The sequence below is a fragment of the Terrapene carolina genome, unplaced genomic scaffold, assembly GCF_002925995.2.
Source record: "Terrapene carolina triunguis isolate 2854851 unplaced genomic scaffold, T_m_triunguis-2.0 Scaffold193, whole genome shotgun sequence".
Lineage (NCBI taxonomy): Eukaryota > Metazoa > Chordata > Testudines > Emydidae > Terrapene > Terrapene triunguis.
In genome coordinates, this window is record NW_020664544.1 from 8,292,608 (window position 1) to 8,313,996 (window position 21,389).

Consider the following 21,389-nt stretch of genomic DNA (forward strand, 5'->3'; position numbering starts at 1 on the left):
GGGAGCCCCCGCTTTGCCAGCCACATGGACAGGAGGTGGGTGGGGCGGAGGGGAGGGGGTGAGAGAGGAGGGTGCCTCCCCTGCCTGGGATTCATTCCAGGCCCTTTCAGGTGGCATGTCTACCAGTGAGTCACATGGGCGTCTCCTCATGACTGGGCTGACGTGGCCGTCACCCAGGGCAGCTCAGCCTACAGGTGCCACATAGCGCTGGCTGGTTGAGTCCAACTGAGCCTGTCTCCAGACCCACAGCCAGGGTGGCTGAGCAGGGGCCAGGCAGCAAGCAAAGTGCTGGAGGCTGCATGCAGTGTGCATCGCACACGTGTGCGTGCGCACGCACAAGTGTGCATCTGGCAGAGGGTGGGTGCAAACAAAGCGGAAGAAATATACTGACCACTGGCTGACCTCCAGCACACGCAGCGCAAGGTGCCCGATGTGGTTAGAGGAGGACGGGCGAGGCTGGCTAGCGGCTAGTGGCTGAGCCTTGACCCAAGCGCAGCGCTGGTGTAAGGTGAGGCCAGCGTGCCATAGAGGCTCCCACCCCTTCCCCATTCAGCCAGTACCGCTGCGCAGAGCAGCTAAAGACCAGCGCGCGTTTCCCCCCATGAACAGCTCAGCCCCTGGTGGGGATGGGGGAGCTCCACAGCCCTCTCCCTGCTCGCCCAAGCCAGATTCTACAGCGACACGAATCACGACCCAGTCGGCTTTCTGATGCACCCAGGGCGTGGCCACAGGCTTCCTTCAGCACGTCATTGGGCTGCTCCGTGCCTCAGTTTCCCCAGCACCAAACTGGGGAGCAGTGAGCCTGGCCCACCTTCTCAGCTCCTGCAGGGGATGGGAGAGGGATGCTGAACCTCCAGGGTGGGCCTGCCTGCCCAGTGCTGGGTCTCACGCCGTGTGTACGAAAACCTTGGTGCTAGGCCAGCCGGGGCCTGAGGTAACTGGGTTGTGCCGGGCTCGGGGGGAGGCAGCCTGCTCCCCTTCCCCACCCCCCCAGCGTGAGCTCTGCAGCGGGTAACACGGTGCTGTAATGGTGGGGGGCCAGGCCGACGCTCCAGGATGCCCAGGGAGCAGTGGCAGGTGCTGGTTCTCAACACCGATTGGCTTGGCCGCATGCCTGGCTACGCCCACTGTGGAGTCAGGCACCCAGCAAAGTTGGGCTCTGACTTCGGCGTTCACGCCCCAGTTGCATGGCAGGTGATTTCCGATGCCTGGGGCAGGGCCTCGCTGCAGCACATGTCCCCTAGAGCCAGGCTATTCGAAGGCCTGAGCATTTCCCCCGTGCTATAGGGGCCGTGCCTTGGCCCATACGGGCTTACTGAATGACTGACGTGCGGCTAGCAAAGGAGCCCCGTGTGTAATGCTGGCCCCCTGGCTGGGGCAGCCGCACAACTTGAACCTGGCCCCTCCGGATCTAACCGCAGCAGCCTCTCCTGGCTCAGGTAAAACCCCCAGCTCAGTTAGTGGCGGTGGTCACGGCTCCTCACCCTGTCTGCCCAGCCGCCGCCACTAGAGGGGGACTGAGAGCCACATCCAGCAGGCCCACGGTACGTGGGCCCCGCGCTCCGGGCGGGTGGCTCTATCGCTGGCTCTGTTACACACTCATTCTTTGGGCTAGGGCCACGCCACACACAGCCGGCTCTGCCTCAGGAGCCAGCACCCCCCGGAGCACCTTCGGGTGGGCTCAGCCCTCCACAGAGCGGGGGCAGCTGCAGTATTCGGCTCTGCAGCTGGATGTCCCCTCAGGTCAGTGCAGGGCAACGCTGGTTGGGATCCATGGTGGAGGCGGGCGGAAGGGAACACAGAATGGAAAAAAGACAATGACTTGGACAGAAGCAGGCCTGCCTTGTAATCCACAGCTCTATGAGCCACAGGGAAGGTGTTTCTTTCCCCTGTGCTTGGGGGTCCTGATCACTGGGCCCCCTCCCATGGAACTAGAAGATGATAGTGTAACTGCCTGGCTAGTGGGGGAAATATCTATCATTGTGCTTTAGTGGATGGAATTGGAGCAGCTGAGCTGCGTGTCATAGGCCCTATACTGCCAATGGAGAGTCCCCTTTAGCCCAAGGGGGTCATTGACTGCCGTTGGAGGTGAAGGTGAAGGCGTACAGCAGCTCACAGGGCTGGGCACTTAGTCACTTACAGGAAAGTTGTTTCTTGACCCTTCCACGCCCCTTTAGTGAGCCCCTTCCTCCCCATACAACTGGCATGAGAAATTCTATACCAGCCTCCGGGAACGGTGCTGCCAGCACAGAGGTGACTGTAGAGACCCAGGGCTTGTGGTATGGGCACCTGCTGAACACCCCACCCCAGCCTGGGCACAGGGGGAAGGGGTTGGACGCTGGCAGCGGAGAGCGGTGGTTTTAATGCTGCAGGGTACCCCTCAGCCACTACCCATTGGGGGCAGATGCCCCCCCCGCCCCATGACTGAGAACATAGTGGCACTGAGGGGTTGCAGGATCCATCTCCCCGAGCCCATGAGGCACCAGGTTCTTTTAGCCTCACAGGCAGATCCTGCTGCAGTAATTAGGATGCTAAACTGGAGCGTGGGAGGCCCCAGTTCCAGTCCCTCTGCCACACCCTCCGTTTGTGACCTTGGCCTTAAAAGTGCTGGCTCTCAGGCAGCGGAGGTGTGCAGATACTACAGTGAGAGTGCCACAGGCAGATTCACATTTAGCCCATCTCATGAGAGACGTGATAACCGAACTCACAGCTCCCGAAGTCTCCGTCAGGGTCAGGCCCTGGCCAGTTGCCTGGCTGACTTTGCTGGCTCGTGGGAATGTGTCTGACTCCCAGCAGAGCTCGGGGGGGGGGGGGGGGGGAGAGATGACTAAAGTCTTATTTGCTGTGACTTACAGAGGTGATTGCAGAAGAATTACATTCCCTGTGCTGCCGCTGAGCTACAAAAGGCCCGTTCTGTACGGCAGTTACGCTTTGCTGCTAATTACCTGGGAGGGCTGGGAAGGCGTGGGCTGCAGCTGTAAAACCTACAAATGGGAGACAACTCCTTGCAAGTGGAAATGTAACGATCTGAGATCAAGGCTACATGAATCATGTGGCAATAACGCCGAGATTCAACAAGGAGACAGCGTGGCTCAGGGTTATGGCAGCGTAGCCATACACGACCTGTGGCATGGCCCGGCTGTAGGGTGACCAGACAACAAATGTGAAAAATCGGGACAGGGGGTGGGGGGTAATAGGAGCCTATATAAGAAAAAGACCCCCAAAATTGGGACTGTCCCTATAAAATCGGGACATTTGGTCACCCTACCTGGCTGGCCTAGGTCAGCTGGCCTTGATGTTTGGGCAAGGGCTCTGAAAGCCTGGGAGGAGAGTCTCAGAGCCCAGGCTCCAGCCCAAATGTCTATACTGTAATTTTTAGCCCTGCAGCCAGAGCCTTGCAGGCCTGAATTAATTCACCCTGGCTCAGACTCCATCCGACTAGTTTTTGATTGCAGTATTAGAGTATTGTATGATTTAGAGCACTGGCCGGTGAGATGAGAGACCCGGGTTCTCTTCCTGCGTCTGCCACCGATTTGCTGGGTGACTTTGGGTAAATCACTTCCCAGCTTAGCACCGCTCTTACCTGGCTGGTCTATTTCGCTCCAGGCCAGGGCCTGCCTCTCGCTCTGTGGTTGACAGCACCTAGTCAAGTGGGGCCAGGGACCCAGCTGGAACAGATACGTGCTACCATAACCCAACTACAAATCAATGCTGCCGAAGCTGAGTGGACGAAAGGTTCAGCTCTCGTGGAATGTCTGTGCCTAGAAGAAATATTTTAAAAATGCCTTAGGTGCCTGTGACCCCATCTTAGATGAACAAATAGGGGCAGCGGGAGAGGGGGACGGTTTTAAATTTGCTTTTCACTTTCCGTGGAGTTTGTTTACCTTTTCTTGGTTTGGATGATGAAAGCAGCCGAGGCAGTTTCAAAAGCCTGTTTCACTTCCTCCCACTTGGCACACACCGGGCGCTGCTGGTTGGGTTCTCATTTGAGAGTGAGAGCGCGTGTTGCCATTCTGAAAATCTCCGAGTCATTTTAGATTTTGTAACAGCTCCTGGGAGAGGCGGGGTGGGCGGGCGGGGGAGGGAAGGAGGAAAGCATTGCAGAAATTGGGGCCTTAAGTGAACCCCCGCCTGAATCCAGCGATCAGCCCCAGACACCAGGATGGAAGGAGAGGACAGTTACATAATGAGTGGAAGCCTTATGCAGGGGAGAGTTTGAAACCCCCACAGGCCCTGCCCCTCAGGCCCAGGGAAGGGGGTAACTTCGGCCCCGTCGCTTGCGTCATCTCCCCCGCTGTATTTGTAACCTGGGAAGATGCAGAAACAGACTTTCCTTTAGAGGATCAGCAGGAGCCAGGGACCGAGGGATCAGCGGGGCCAGCCCCAAACCTGCCAACATCACCCGGCAACACCTCGGGAGGGAATTTTTAAAACAGAGACTTAAAACAATGGTTCCCGTTTGGTCCAGAGCCAGAATTCGGGCCCCTGCAGGGTTGGGTGCATGCGGAGGAGAAGGCAGTGGTAGGAGGCAGCTCTGGGCTCCGTGCAAACGGGTTTGTGTACGTGGTTTTGTAGATGAAGGCTTGTTTCGCTGAGCAGCACAGAAACAGAGCTGGACGTTCCCTGGCTCAGAAATCCCCACCTCTGCTACTCCAGCCACCTCAGGGCTGCCTTCGCCCTCCTCCCCCCGGCTTCCTGCCTCCGCACACTGGGCCTGCACCCCAGATCCTAGCCCCTCCCTTGGCAAGCAGGAAACCCCTCGGTGCCCCTGGCCCAGCAAACCTACCCTGTGCCCCAGGGGCTCTGGCTCAGGCAGTAGCCCCACTGGGCCCAGCTGTTTTTACTACCTAAAAAGGGGATCGATTGCTCCTTCTGCTGAGCCTGGAAGAGGGGCTGGCCCACCCCATGGTTTCCATCAAGTCTAAAGGCAGAAGGGCCCATTGTGATGATCTGTCCTGTAGCGCAGGCCGTAGGACTGCCCTGCATTGCCTCCTGGGCAGAGCTTGTAGGAAAACACCTTGTGATGGAGAATCCACCCCCCGCTCTGGTACATTGTGCCAGTGGCTACGGGTCCTCACTCTCAAACATTCCCACCTTACTTCTAGTCTGAATTGGTGTAGCGTCAACTTCCAGCCGTTGCATCATGTTCGACCTTTGGCTGCTCCATGAAAGAACCCTCTGATTTAATTTCAGATTAGACCATGGTCAAGTCACCCCTTCACCTACTCTGTGCTAGGCTAAATCCTGGAGGCTACCACTCGAAGGCAGGTTTTCCAATCCTTGAATCATTCTTGGGGCTCCTCTCTGAACCCTCTCCAATTTCTCAACCTCCTTCTTGACTTAGGGACACCTGAACAACCTCCCTACTCTTACTAGACAGTTTGAACGAGGCCTGTGATGGTCTTTGGATCCAAGACCGCCCTCTCTCTCAGACAGCCATTGGCACCTGTCAGCACAGTAACGAATTGGGGCTGTGTTTAATCTGCTCTCTGGTTGGGGAGACTTTAGGTCACCCTTGGGTCACATTTTCAAGTTCTTTTCTCCATGAGGGCTAGAAGCTTAGTTTGTTCTATATTGAATGAAAGGCGACTCCAGGAGCGGGGGCTTTACGAGAAGCCCTGAATATTATGAGACTTGTGGTAACATCACAAGAGCTGGCCACACAGACAGACCCAGAGACACCATTGACTCCCGTGAGAGCAGGCTGTTATCCTGCTGCTCTGTTCCTCTGGCTAACGGCGCACAAGGAAGCCTGGCCTCAGTCCCTGGCTCCATCACTGGCGCCTCCTTGGGGCTCAGTTGCCCAGTCTGTAAAATGGGCACTACGCTAATAGAGCTCGCAGAGCTGTGAAGAGCAGAAGCTGGCCCTATAGCAGGAGTCTTCTCCATGACCAGATGTGGAAGACAGTGCCAATGCTTCGAGCTACAGTCAGATTTTGAACCGCACCATCACTTGCAGCCAGGAGACGCAAGCTGTCAACTTAAAGAAAGAGCCACCTTTGAGATCCCGCCCCCCTTTGGCTCAACTCACATGTTCTACCTGCCACATTAACAGCTAATGCCACTGGAGGCTCTTCAGAGCTGGGAGTAATTGCTCTAGTTCAAATCAGAATATCAGGATTGGAAGGGACCTCAGGGGATCATCTAGTCCAACCCCCTGCTCAAAGCAGGACCAATCCCCAGACAGATTTTTGCCCCAGATCCCTAAATGGCCCCCTCAAGGATTGAATGCACAACCCTAGGTTTAGCAGGCCAATGCTCAAACCACTGAGGTATCCCTCTCCCCATAGTCATTCCCCAGTGCTGGACATTGGCTCTGAGCCCCTATGTTGAGGCATGAATTCCTCCTACCCCCTTCCAGCTATTAGCAGCCTCCCTGGGCTCCCGCAGGCTTGTAACATGGTGCTAGATGGCTGCTTATAATTGGTGCCGGCCAAGTGCTGGAAGCAAGGAGTGTGGTCAGGATTCTTTGGGCCCCCAAATTTAGCCGACCTGTAAAGGGCCAAGATTTCTCATGGAAAGTGATCCTGCCGCTCAGGAGGGCCGCGGCTCAGCAGAGATTATTGCTGAAGGCTGCAATGCCTTGCTTGGCTTTTCATTTCCATCGCTGAGATGGAAGCCAGCCAGCAGCCACTCCAGGAAGCACAGAAAAAGTGAGTTTTGTGCTCCCCTGGTAGATCTGCAGCCACTCTGCACTAAGGCGATTCCCAGTGCTAGGCTGGGCTAGAGAAACTGTTCAATCCACACTCATTTCACATCCACAGCGAGGAAAGCCACCGGCACCCTTTGCCAAGTAGAACGAGCCGGGGGGGAAAGAGAAAGGCTGCCCTGGCTCCTGACTCAAGGTAGTTGCAGAGAGTCCAGACCCCAATAGTGCTGCAAAGGTTACTTCAAGGGGAGCATCTGGAGCCACATTCCAGCCCAACAGTGAAGGGGGCTGCAAGGGCACCTACAGGAATGTCCCCAATTCAGCAGTAATGTATGTTACATTTCTGTACAGCCCCCAGCATAGGGGCTTGCCAGGAAGGGAGCCAGGGTGAACAATGAGGAGCCAGGGTACCATGAGCTCCAGCATTTGGGGCTCCAGAACAGCACCTATGGAGCTTGCATATGGCTGCTGTATGAGCAGCCCTGGGGCTGCTCTAACTTACACCTGGGTCTGTTGCAGCACCCAAAGTGGCCCAGAATCTGCGAGGCAGAAACGACCTTGGCCTCCATTGCTCCTGGGCTGTGCCTTCTGTCTGTGTCACGGGATTCAACACAACTGACCAACTCTGCAAGCAACACACTAACCCTTTCGTGGCAGCTCATTTCACGCACAGGGTCTTTCTGTTGCAACTCAGCACAAGCCTCAAGCTTCCCCTCCCCTTTCCATGCCTTGGTTTTTGCCCAGCAGAGGGACTTGGACAGATCCGAAGTCAAGCCAAGCCATGAGACACTCTGGATAGAAACATGAAAGTGCTCCAGTTCTCAGCCATGTAGGGTTCAGAGGGGAAAAAATAATAAAAATCCACTGAACGTTTATACTGTCAAGATCTAACCCTGAGTCATTACAAGAGACAGGCGCCTGGCGAAGATCACAGCAACCTGAGAGAGAACAGTGGCGCAGCCGGCACCAGCCAGCGCAGGCCCAGCACCTCGTGCGCGCGCACAATTCAGTGAATGCCGTTGTCACTTCACATATTTGGATCTTAAAAAAAAAACCTAGCAATTTTCAAGAAGGCATCTTTGGCTGTGACGTTTTCAGGCAGTTCAGTAGATCACTATCGATAAGATTGGTCTCTCTCCAAAGACACAAAGCCCCCCATTCAGCACATGACTTTTCCTCTCAAGATTAGACAAAGTCCAATATTTTTCCTAGTAATGAAAATTTGTGTTGTATGTTTTATTTCAACTTCCTCTTCCATAGCATATGTACTGTATGTGATCCTGCGTATTCTATAAAGAATTAATTTCATACCAGGTAGTTGAAGGCTGCTATCAAATCCCCCCTCACTCTTCTGCCGACTAAATAACCCCAGTTCCCTCAGCCTCTCCTCGTAAGTCATGTGCCCCAGCCCCCTAATCATTTTCGTTGCCCTCCGCTGGACTCTCCCCAATTTCATTCCATAATGTATTTATTTAATTTAAATATATAATTCAAAACAACAAATTCTACATCTTATATTTAGGCTCACAATTTGTTTAATACTGGTGCTGTAACTACATCAAGCAAAGCCACTATTTACGTATACTGGGTTCTTCTAACGTGTTCTCAACGGGATAAAAAGTAGTGTCGTAAACCTCAGCCATCCCTTTCTAGGGGGCCCATTGATTGTTCTGCCCTGGGGCCTGGAATTACGGTCGGTGGGCCTGCATACATACACACAAACAATATTAAAGCCAGAAAACAAGGGTTCCCAATTCAGGAGTTATAGTCCCACTAGAAACAATCATGAGGGTGTATATAATGTAGCACTTTAAGGTGACTTTCCCTTTAAATGCAGCATTCAATCGCTCTGAGATTAAGCCAAATATTATAAATCTTTAGCGTCACCTCACTTGCATAGTTGTATCACGGTTACTCATAATACTTACCCATTACAAGAAACAAAAGGCAGAGAAATTATTTCATGTATGAATCGATCAGCACCGTGTCTAGTCACTGTCACGGTCATCTCCCCCCAGTCAGTTATTTGCTGCTGTATCTCCACTTCCACACATGGTAGCAGGACAGGGGCCAATATTTAAGAAATAGGACAACGATGGTAAAGCCACCTACACTTTGGCAGAAGAATCAGATGACTAAGGGACCGTAGTTGTGAAGCGTGCATTAATACTGTACCCCAAAAAGCTACCAGTAATGTTTACTGGACACCAAGTAGAATTAAGCTACCAGTGTCATGAGAGACAGAAAGTGTCTATTGTCCTAAAACAAGATAAGAGGAGAGAGAAGAGGGTGTCTGATTTTAGTGACATCCCTAGAGATGCCAGGTTCTTCATTGTGCAAGACCATGAATTTAAGGATCCAAGTTAGCCCCAGAACAGTATTTTGTCCAGAGTACCAGGAGGGGCTGACGAACACTCAGGAATGGGAAGTTCCCAGGGGACTAGACCATGGTGGAGTGGCACAAGGATGTTATTTGGCCACACTGGAGACAGACACCCTGCAATGAGACACACGACCGAGTTAGGAGATGTGGGGTGATTTCTAGCATTGCATGTGAGCTCTGGCCGGGACAGCCTCTGGTGTCTGGTTCTCAAAGGCTTTGGGTACTGCATGGCATTTTTTTTTAAATAAACTCAGTCGTTTCACCCTTAGGGGTTGATATTGCATCACATCGTTAACCCCCCTTTACTCAGGTCCCACCACACTTTACAATAATCAACTTTTAAATATTTGAATGAAATGGTAAATAGCTACTCCCAGCCGGGAGAAAAGCAATCCTGGAGGCATTTGGGTCCTGCTCAGGGAAGCCAGGAGGACTCAGGTCCTTGCACCAGAGCAGAACACAACAAGCAGTTTGAAAAGGCACCAGAAAAAGCCAGTGACAATTTGAGCCATGAGTTTCCCAGGAGATTAAGGGTTCTGCTCTCTCCTGGGGTACCGTAAAGGAAAGTCAGACCTGAAGACATTTAGACACATTGACGGCAGTGGGAGTTGGCATCCAAATGCTGTAGGCAGTTTTGAAAGTCTCACTCCAATTGCTAGCAAGCTCCAATGAGACGGATAGATTCCTCCTCCCTTTCGAGCCCAAAGCCCCTGTTGTATGCGCTCTCTAGTCTCGTTACTTGCCCCACGTACAATGGGCTGGTTTCTCGGACTCTCAGTTTGTTTCCCCGGAAGGACCAACTAGCAACCTTCAAGGGAAAGCCGTTCTGGAGATTGCCATTGTTTCTGGCTATTTAGGTCATGTGCACAGCTGGCAGCATCCGACTGTAGGTGAGAACTGCCCTAGAAGCTCCATGGGCTTCTCTAGGTTACTTTCCCTGAAAGCTCCAACTGGGACCAAACACAGCAGCCAATTAAACACCACAGGGTGCCATAAGCACATCACCCCAGGTCTCCGCATGGTCTCATCATGGAGTCCAGCTCAGTGTCTGTTCCGATATTCAGAGCTCTCCATGGGATTGACCTAAGCTCTAAGAGACTCTCTCTCCCTTCCCGACTATGACCTCCTCCCACAGCCATAACACTATTAAATAGTGCAGGAGACAGCTCTCACAGGAGCCAGGCCTAGACTACGGAACTCCCTGCCACAGGGGATGGGAGCATGGGGATCACCCCCTTCAGAGCGAAATGCAGAGCCCGTCATCTGACTGCTTTCTCTCAATACACCTTTCAGACAAAGGCCTAATAAACTAACCAAGCTGTTCTTCTGCAAGCTGGAGAGGAAGAGAATGGTATTTATTTTCGATACTCGGAGGGCACTCAGATACCAGTGTGATGGGGGCCACAGAAGTACTTAGAGAGGCGCAGACTCTTCTGTCCCATTCTGGCACTTCCCTTGGAGTTGCAGAAACAAGATGACAGGAAGGGCAGATGCTCACCACCCCTTCCGGTGGCAGGGACTTGGCCAGAGGGGACATACCAACCTGGCCCCAGGACTGCATCCTCGTTCAATGCTTCACAGTTAGGATCTCTCTCCCTCTATCCCCCAGGAGAGTCACTGGGGCAAAAAACTTCTTCCTCAGACCAAGCTCAGCCTTGTGGATGAAAGTAGGTCAGCCCAGTTACCCGAGAAACCACTGGCAATGGAGCCATTTGTAGCGTTGTTCTAACCAGGTTAGGCCTAAAATACGAGAGAGACAAGGTGGGCGAGGCAATGCCTTTTATTGGGACAACTTCTATTGGTGGAAAGGACAAGCTGAGCTTCAAAGAACTCTATGAAGCTCGACAGCTTGTCACTTCCATCAGAAGTTGGTCCAATAAGATATTACGTCACTCATCTTTTCTCTTTCGTCTGTAAGGAACGCACACGAGCATTGACACCACCTGAGAAGCCAGCTTTCATATAAATGATAATTTTATTGTAAAGAAACGATACATTGGCCTGGCTTTGCACTGCAAGCCCCCGGTCGGTATACATAATCAGATAAACTACTGATTCAAGGTCTTCTGCACAATCCAGGTTAAGACAGTAATATCTCCCTGCTACCCACAGGTCGTGTCAAACCCGTGGTTACGGACTCCAGAATCCTCTAAACTGCTTCCCGGGCACGTCTCCCTCCCAGCTGGGAAATTCAAACCCAATTCAGTGTGATCAGCTCCTAATGTTACCTGGGATAGTCCCAGGAGCCTCTGGGAGTTGGTGCCCAAATCCCACGGGGAATTCAGCTTCCTTAGGCCTCTGAAAAATCAGTCAATTCCCAATTGCAGGGACAGTGCCTGGGTGCTGTACACAGGTTTCAGTTCACTTTCAGACACTTAATCCCCCCAGCAGCCACAGTGACTAAGCACCAATCACTGGGCACTCATCCTATCTGCTGTATGGTGCTGGACACCTGGCCTTTGCATACCAGGCAACGGTTATACAGCGGGGATATACATTTCCTGAGCCATCAACAAGTTCTACAGGCCCTGCTGGCACCTCAGAAATAATGTGCGTCACCAAACTAGGCACCAATTCCCCTATGGATCAGTTTGTTTTGCTTATTAACAGCAAAATAAAGGGAACTGCTTTCGTGATCTACAGCTTCACTGAATCCCTTTGGAATATTTTTTTTCCTTGCACAGAAGCCAAATTGCTGCAATTTACAGTGACTGGGAGAGAAATCAGATCTACTGGAGAGCAAGTGGATAACCTGGAATGCACAGAATCGTCACACCAAGACCAAAATGCCAATTTTTTGTTTCCTCACAAGCTCAATGGGAATTAAATCCCCTCCACGCTTGGTTTGTTCCAATGCTAAGTTGATTGCATGGAACGTGCAGGTGAGGCATTCAGCAATCTCCTTTCTAATGGGGATTTTGCAGCTATTCCACCTTAATGATTTGAGGTCTTAACTGTCCCAGGAGCAATGGTTTACTACAGGGTTATCCTTCAGAGATTCTAATTCTCTTCATTACTGCAGGACCTTTCACTTGAGGATCCTAGAGCTCATAACAAGCATTGAGTCTCCCTCCCTTCCCGGGAGGAGCAGCTGAAGATGTAAAATGAGATTTGCGATAGTCACAACTGCTTAGTTTTAGGCAGACAAACCCCTCAAATGGGCTCTACTGTCATTTACACAACTCTGGCAATGCCAAGAGGCCTTACAAGAGTGGATACAAATGCCCACTCTAAGGCCCCTTTATGCGGACAGGGCCTAGTGTGAATGAGAGTCAGTCCTCAAGGTTGCTCCACTTGGGACAGATGGAAGATTTTCAGTTTGCATGAATGGGGGCGAGTGCCTGACGGGCCCGGTGAGGAACCAAAGGCGGCATTTTGGGTTGGCACCACTCGTTCTAAACCATCAGCAAATTCTCTGCAAAACCAGCTGCTTTTTTTTTCCTTTTTAAATTCATAAAGGTGTCAAATTTATTTCCCCCTGTAACAGTCGAGTCGATATATATAAAAATCACCAAATATGATCTTTTACGATATAAATAAAAGTATGAGGCATCAATGTTTACATGATGTAAAAAGAGCTAAAAAAGAGCGATATAAACTACATTCATAAAAGTGCATCTCCAAACATACAAGTAATGCTTTGGCTTGTACTTGTGCCGAACGGGCGGCATTGGGTCAGGTACTGGAATACAAGAAGTCCGAGCTGGCTTACCATGTTCTCAAAGACAGAAGTCTTCTGTCACTGTACAATTGCAATTTACTCTTCCATTAATAAAAACTGGAATACAAGTGTATACGCAGAGTAGGCACATTTCAGCATAGGTGGGGAGAGCCAGAGCTCTGGATAGGATCAGAAGCTCTGGCAGGGTAAAGGACTTGGCACGTCAGTCCACGATGCTATTTGCTCTGCTCCAGAACAGCGTTCCAGGGATACGTATGAGGTAAAAGCCACAACAGATCCTGAGGATTTAGTTGCTTTGAAACGTTAAACAAGTTGCACCATTTCCTCAGCCCCCTATTCTATTCTCCCAAACAGTGATGTGCTGGGTAATGAGTAAAGACCACAGAAGAGGCCTTGGTCAGTTCTGTGAGGACAAGCTGGGTAAAGAGGGGCCAAAGCAGAATGCTGCATTGGTCCTCACGGCTGCTGTACACCTGCAAGTTAAATTCTGTAGCAGGAAAAGGCTCTGATCTTTGGTACATTTCAAAAGGTAAGAGCTAGCTGCGAGCGCTAAAACCACAGGCTTGAATAATGCTGCCACTGGCCCAATGGAAGGACTACTCAGTCCTATTGAGAACGAGTCCAATTTTCCATTGCCCTGCGCCTTATGTGGTCATTTGCACCAGTGCAAAGCGTGTGTGTAAAATGCTCCCAAAGCAGAGTGGTAGTGTTATACCCCCACTTTGCACTGGTGCAAGTGATGACAATGCATAGGGCAACCGAGAGTGAGGCTGTATGTTTTTAAAAGGGACACCATCTGGAACATTTTGGCTCAAAATCCAGGTTTTTGTAAAATCAACAGATGTGTTTCCATAGGAATTAAATAATTTCTGGAAAGATGCTTGCAACCCAAACACTGCATCCTTGTGTCAGTGGCTGAGAGCCTGAAAGAGAAACTGACTAGAAACTGATTACAATCACTAGCCTGCTTTCATTGCTTACACATGTCTCTCAGTTTGGTCCATGAAAGCCATTTTAGATTACGCCTTTTCAGTTTTATTAACCCAAGGTGTTATTTACTCCTAGGTGAGGAGCCTGTTTAATAAAAACATGACTTAATCTGCCACAAGTGTGCCTTTAAATGAGGTCTTATTACCTTCAGTCCTCTGTGTCACTAAGACCAGGACTAGTGTACCAACCAAAATGCAGCATTTGAAACTAGCAAGTCACCAGGGGCAGAGATATCAGAAGCTTGGTACATATCCATGGCAAGATACAATACAGCAGGGGTTCTCAAACTTCATTGCACCGTGAGCCCCTTCTGACAACAAAAATTACACCACCACCCCAGGAGGGGGAGGAGCCCGGCCAAGCCCCACCGCCCCGGGCGGGGTGGGGGCAGGTGGGGGGGCTGAAGCCTGAGGACTTCAGCCCTGGGCAGGGGCCCTGTAACCTGAGCCCCACCACTCAGGGCGGAAGTTGAAGCCTGAGCCATGCTGCCCCGGACTCTGGCTTGGGCTTCGGCCCCAGGTGGTGGGGCTTGGGCCCCAGCAAGTAGAAAGCCACCCCTGGCGACCCCATTAGAACAGGGTCGTGACCCACTTTGGGGTCCCGACCCACAGTTTGAGAACCACTGCAATAGAGCGAAGTGGTCTGTGTATGTTATGCCTCTCTCTCGGGGACCAATCCCATTTTTCCAGTCGATTTCAGACAGGCATAACAAATGCTCTTTACCTTTGCCTCATTAACTGACATGTCTCAGTTACAAAAGCTTCTCTAACATGTTTTTTTTGTTTTGTTTTTTTAAAAAGATCATAGAAACCTGAAACGAATATTTCCACATATACTGAAACATGCAGGGAAAGATCACCTTTGGTTTCAGCTTAGAACGCCCAGTGAACTAGTGTCCAGAAAACTCCTCCCTATGCAAGGAAGGGCAACCCATTTTCTTCATGTAGCTTTGCCAGTCTGGCCTAATGCAAGTATTTAACCTTTCCCTGAAGTAAGTTCTCTGGCAGCATTGAAATCATCTTTGGTTTAAGGGATTGGTATAAATAGTTTATCACTTGAAAAGACAGGTGCAGCGGAAAGCCGTCCTGCGAACTCTCCCTTCCAGAAGAGGTTTGTTTGGAACAAGAAGTCTTAGGGAGGTACAGTGAGTAGGATAACTTTGGCCTTAAAAGTCAAGTATGGACTCCCTAACCTCGCTGGGAGAGCCCTTTAGCACAAGCCCTATAAAGCACGTGTTCTGCTGGAACTTCCTTTCTAATTATCCTGACATTTGGATAGCAAAACAACTCCCCCTCCCACCCCGAACCCCAGGTTGCATTATAAAATAATACTATTCACATATTTTCTGAATCAATATTTTCTGAACACCTTCAGATGCTGAATACTTAAGAAGAAAAATAGATAATTATATATAGAGCGCGTGCTCAATGACACATGGCTTTGCTGGATTCTTGGACTGTAGAAGCCTGGAAAGACCTAGCAGTCTGGAAAACAGAGCGATCCACACTGTAAAGCCCCCTGCGGAGAGCGGCTTTGGGTGGCTGTCGTATGTTTCTACTCTGAACATAGCTCCTCCGGGTCCCACTTTGGTCCAGATTTCTGTTGCCTACGTACATTCAACAAGAAGCTTCCTAGATCCCTCTGCTTGTGCCTGCAGAAAACATGCAGCCAGCTGCAACCTCACAAGCTAACAAGGACAAAATGCAGCTCTGTGTTGCACAGCCATTGGTAGAATGAGCATCAGTCCAGCAAAACATACCGGGACACAAGGCCAGACCCCAGGTTCCTCAGCATCGCTTGCCCAGAGGACTAGGACAGCTGAGACAGCATTTTGAAGACGCAGCTCCACAACGGTCATTTGCATGGTTTCACCAGGCAGGGGCACTGAAAGCCCAGAGTGAACTGCTGGCATGGGAGGTAATTCAGTACAGGAGCTGTGCAAAGTGATGTCTGAGCAGCTCTTCGGCTGAAGGTCTCTGCCGGGCTTCCACAAAGATTCGCTTTAGAAAGTCCCGGCAATGTTCCGATATGTGAGAAGGGAGCTGGGGGTTGGTTGGCTGGGTGGCAATTTTGAAAATGGCTGCCATGGCTTCATATTCTGCCCAGGGTGGTTTCTCGGTCAGCATCTCGACGACAGTGCAGCCGAGACTCCTGTAGAAGCAGACAGGAAAAAAATATGAGACAGAGCTTCATACAATAATGCTTAGCACTTACGGAGGAATTCCTAGCAGCAGGTGGTCAGGTACAGCTCTGCTCGGAAAAGGGACTATTAAAATGGCCTCATACTCAGATCTATTCCCTGCATGGATTCCAAGCCAGATCTGCTGACTACTTTTGACTACTGTGCTGAGAGTTGGCAGCTCTGGGAGAGGGAACTGGGTTCCATTGTGGCTCACACAGCATCAACAATTTTTTAAGTTACAACTGTGCAGCCCTATGCCCTCAAACTCTGTCCTCAGTTAACAACTGTGCTACCCACTGAAGGCAACAGGTCCACACAGATGCCACTAACAGCATCATTTGACCTTCTGAACTCGTATCACAGGTGCTGGTGCAGGAGTAGGATAACACCCAGCTGAACTCTCAGATCCCAGGGGGAGGTTTGCAGGGCTGCAAGATAGAAAAGATCTCTCTGTACCTGTGAACTGAGTAAATCAGAGATGTGTAATCCCCACCAGGCCATTTTGACAAAAACACTTTTCAGAGTAGAAAGACACTAAGAGACTTGCTATCCTTGTGTGGAAGGAAAGCTTGTATTATCCCCCATTTTAGAGACACACAAATTCAGCAGTGATTTGACGCACGTGTAGCTCCGGTGACTCGAATGGAAATGTGCTTGTGTATGATGGCAGTGAATTTTGCTCAAGAAGAATTAAGTGACCTGCTCAAGGTCAAGAGGGAATCACTGACAGACCTGAGCAGTTCCTGGCTTCCAGATCACACTTCCTGCTACACCTCTACCCCGATAGAACGATGTCCTCGGGAGCCAAAAAAATCTTACCGCGTTATAGGTGAAACCGCGTTATATTGAACTTGCTTTGATCCGCCAGAGTGCGCAGCCCCCCCCCCCCCCGCAGCACTGCTTTACCGCGTTATATTCAAATTTGTGTGATATCGGGTTGCGTTATATCAGGGTAGAGGTATATTAAATAGGGGAAAATTCCCCATTCATCTTTAAAACTAAACTCTTCTGATCTGCGCCACAAAGAAGAAGATGTTTCATCAAAGGCAGGTCCCCATGAATCACCAAGGCAGGGGAGGAAAGGAATTAAATCTGATGCATACACAAGTACCAGTTTCTTGACAAGGTTTAAACCCAACAAAAAAAGGTTAACACTGATTTCCCCGCAGTCTTTCTAAGACTTAGTATGAGAGTACAGAAAATGCAAACCATGTGTGCTGATGTGCTGGGGTTTGCTCAAGATCAAGCAGGGATATTTTACTGTTTAGACTGATTTATACCATTTAAGCAGATCCAGTTTCTTTAAGATATTCAGCAAACAGCAGGAATGTTTTTCATGTCAAGTTTTTCCAGCAATAACAAATAACTCACATATTTTGCTATTTAAGAAAAAAACTGGAGAGGCCTGCAGCGGTGGCTGAGCGCCAGGTGGCAGGATCGGTTACGTTTCTGTGTCTCCTCTATACACATTACTTAGAGACTAACGTGGAATTGGAAAATTCTGACCCCAAAATAACCATCAGGATTGTAAAGCCTGGAGCTCAGCCAACAGCAGCGCCTCTCTGATGGGAATGGACCACTGTCAGCATCAAAAGGAAATTTACAACTGCATCAATCCTGGGGGGATGCACATGTGCTCCACTCTTTCCCAGAGATTCCTAGTTGGGAGAGACCACTGTATACTGGGAAAAATTTTCAGTTACAATTCTGTTAAGTAGTTGTATGAAAAATAATGCAGTCCTCATTTAATTAAGGAGACATAAGCACTGCTTTTCCCGGTAACTCTCATTAAAGCTGCACAACTTAACTATAGCCCTGGCCAGTCCACTGTCTCCAGAAACTAATACTTCAGGGATTTGGGACTGTTAATTCCTCTATTGCGTGAGTACTGTTTCCTGACTTGTGCTAATCATAGTGTGTTTACAATTTCCATATGTCTGTCTGCCAGTTCACCTCAATCCTGACCTACAGCTCCCCTGCTATCCCAGTCTGAGGCATTCCCTCCCCACAGTTCTGTCAATGCACCAAAATCCTAACCTGTGTCTATAATGTGCTGTGCACGCTTATGGCACTGAAGACAAACTGAAAACAGGACTCTATCCCAAGTGGCTTTCTGTCTAACCTAGATGTGACACAGTTAAGGGATACAGGAAGGATGGAAGTACAATAAGAGAGGAGTCAGTCTTGAACACATACATCTTGATAGTTTCTTTCCTCCTGTCTCCATGTGATGATGTAATAGTTAGGGGGACCATAGCCTTGCCGAATGGATTTTTGAAGATGAAATTGCATGATACGCTCCGCAGCAGCCCCGGGTCTCCTGCTGTGGTCAACTAGCCCAAATTGTGTCAAACTCATTTTCATTTTTGATTCAGGCTAAATTTGAATCCAAATCTACAGAGGCAGGGTTGATTCATTAACAACTGACCACATCACCTACGACAAGAAAAGCTGTGAGACTCTCTGTGGAATATAGATAAAGCTCTGAGCAATTCCTCACCATACGTCTGCTTTCCTTCCATAACCCTCTCCGCTGATCACCTCTGGACTCATCCAGTATGGCGTGCCGGTGACAGAGCGGATACCTGTTCCAGACATACAGATGGTCTGCAGCCGTTTGCTGGCCCCGAAGTCCCCAAGCTTCACATTCCCAGCAGAGTCACGGAGAATATTGGCTCCTGGAGGGAAAAGAATTCAGGCAGCTGTTGTACAATCCTGCTCTCAGATTTGTAACCTGTAGAGTTTACATCTGATCCAGATGTGCCTGGGTCCATGATAGGATCTTTCCCAATTAAGCCTCTGGTGACCTGCTATGCCACCATCTTTGTTCTCCAGGCTGCAATCAAGCCATTTGTCAACAACTGCCACTTTAGGGAAAAACACAAGGAAGTGAAGGGGGGAAGTGCTGAGTCAGTGTTCTCATTGTTGCAGTGTCTGCAAACAGGTCTGGCAACCTATAAAGGGCCCCTCTGGTCAATGGCTGAGACTGTGCGTAGCTCTGCTGAGAGGGGTCTTGTCTGAGGGCAGGTTTGGTGTATATTCTGCTGGCCAGAAAGCAAAGATTAGCAGATGGAACTAATTAGATGACTGAACTCCTGCAATGAACAAGTTAGCCTGTTATCTGCTTGGAGGTCCTGTTTACCCTGGCCAAAGGGAACTGGCAGATGGTGGCTTGCTATATAGATGTATGCTAGAGCCTAAGAAGGTCCTTTTTCACTCCTTTCAAGCTCGCAATGGGATCTGGAGCCCCTCACTGTTGCTGTCTGATAAACCTTATGGACACCTGCTCTGCCTTATGTCAAGTGCCCTCTGTAGGACAGTCTTAGGTTTGCAGGGCCCTATGCAGCGTATTATAGGGGTCCATCCAATTCCCTGGAGGCAAGTGTGTAAATCTGGCATTGAGGATGGGGATGTACCAATGAGTAACCTGCCAGGAAGCACAATGCTCATGTGACTAGCTTTAAGGTGAATGTACAAGACCCAGCAGGAAGATGCTGTTTTAGCACCAACGACTCCCTCATCTTTATCAGCCTGGTAATGATGTGAGGACCTACAGGCCTGTATAGGATACTCCACCTTCAACCAGAATGCTCCCCCCGGCCCTCCACTGGATAACAGTAAACTGTGCTGACAACTATTGTTAACCCTTAGGAGACTGGCTGGCTCCCAAGAGGATAATACTAGGAACTGGCAGTTTAAGGATTTTGTGGGTCACACAGGACATTAGTGCAGGAGGCCGGAGAAGATTTTCTGCAAGGGGGAGGTAAGATAGGTTGGGACAGCAGCCTGAAGGAAACCCTGCTGTCAGAAGCTGTTGCTGGATCTAGACGTGGTGTTCTTAAGGCATCCTGCCTGTCTACCAATGAGGAGGTAGCAGTTTGGCCAGGCACAGGCTAATCTAGGAGGGAACCAAAAAAGAAGTAAAAGTAGGTGACAGCAGGTGGGGAGCGAGGGAATCAGCCAGGAACAAAACCTCGCTTTGTTGGGATGTGGGAGAAAGGGCTCAATTGCAGATGAGGGATTTTAAAGATTATAGCTCCCCATGAAACCATCCTTATTAGAACCACCAAATGTCAGCTCCTCCAGAAGCTGCAAAGTGGAGAACAGTGCTGTGACGTTGAACTCTACATGATTTTATGAAAATATGCTAATGAGTGTGAATATAATGTAACTGGAATATGCTTCATGCAAAAGGTCTCTTGTAAGGTATCATTACAAAGCTTATAATTTACTGAGTGTGGTCATCCTATTTGTATAAATGTATCACTCTTGTATCTGAAACTAGAAATATGAAATATAACTGAGATCCTTTGTAATTCGGCAAAGTGTGGGTCATTAATGGTGGTTTAGAATCTAGATGGCTCCCATCAACTAGGACAATTGACTGTAGATTGCTCTGTTTACTTGTAAGTCTTCCTGTATAAGTGTGTGCTGGCAAGTGGGTAATGAAGTCTTACAGTGACATGTGACCATGTCACCTGAACTGGAATCCATCTTTAACCTGGTGCTTTTCCATTTAGAAGGAAGGGTGGGAACCCAGAGAGGGACAAAGGATTCCCACCTTGTGCAAAAGATATATAAGGGGGTGGAACAGAACAAAGGGGGCTGCAGTCATGAGAAATCCCCTAGCTACCACCCGAGTTGAAACAAGGACTGTACAGGGGAAAGGACTGGGCCCAGACTAGGAAGGCGTCCAGTCTGTGAAAGAAGCTTATTGAAACATTTGTCAGGGCAAGATTTTATCTGTATTCAGCTTCTTACTGTATTAGGCTTAGACGTGCGTCTTTTATTTTACTTGGTAATTTACTTTGTTCTGTCTGTTATTACTTGGAACCACTTAAATCCTACTTTTTGTATTTAATAAAATCACTTTTTACTTATTAATTAACCCAGAGTATTTATTAATACCTGGGGGGGAGCAAACAGCTGTGCATCTCTCTATCAGTGTTATGGAGGGCGAACCATTTATGAGTTTACCCTGTAGAAAGCTTATTAAAACGGATTTATTTGGGGTTTGGACCCCATTGGGAGTTCGGTATCTGAGTGCTGGAGACAGAAGCACTTCTTAAGCTGTTTTCAGTTAAGCCTGCAGCTTGTGGGGGACGTGGTTCAGACTTGGATCTGTGTTTGCAGCAGGCAAGTGTGTCTGGCTCAAACCAGGCAAGGGACTGAAGTCCCAAGCTGGCAGGGAAAACAGGCTCAGAAGTAGTGTAGGCACATCAGGTGGCATTCCCAAGTGGGTTTCTGTGACCCAACCCGTCACAAGTGCATACAGCTCTCCTCTTTCTGTAGGTTGCTGATAAAGGCCCTTATGTACCGCTGACTGTTCTGGGCCCTGAGAAGGCCATCATAAAGGAGACGTCACACCGACGGCTCAAGCTGGAGGCTTCCAAGAGTGTGTTTAGTTTTTAACAAACTCCAAACATGACACGCAGTCTCCTAGATAAACGCTCGGCCCCCCATCTTCACAGATTCCTGTGTTGGTGCATACATGCCCGAGACC

General features: G+C 49.7%; 1 protein-coding gene across 1 annotated transcript in view; it reads right to left on the minus strand.

Annotated features, from left to right (window-relative positions):
* Positions 1–14,090: 14,090 nt before the first annotated feature.
* The window catches only part of MAP3K3 (mitogen-activated protein kinase kinase kinase 3), a 50,014-nt gene continuing 42,715 nt past the window's right edge, over positions 14,091–21,389 (minus strand). Inside the window, exons 16-17 of the mRNA XM_026654772.2 lie at positions 18,387–18,564; positions 14,091–15,855 (exon numbers count right to left, since the gene is read on the minus strand). Coding sequence (XP_026510557.1) covers positions 15,627–15,855; positions 18,387–18,564 — 407 coding nt within the window. The 3' untranslated portion in view covers positions 14,091–15,626. The remainder of the gene's footprint in view (positions 15,856–18,386; positions 18,565–21,389) is intronic.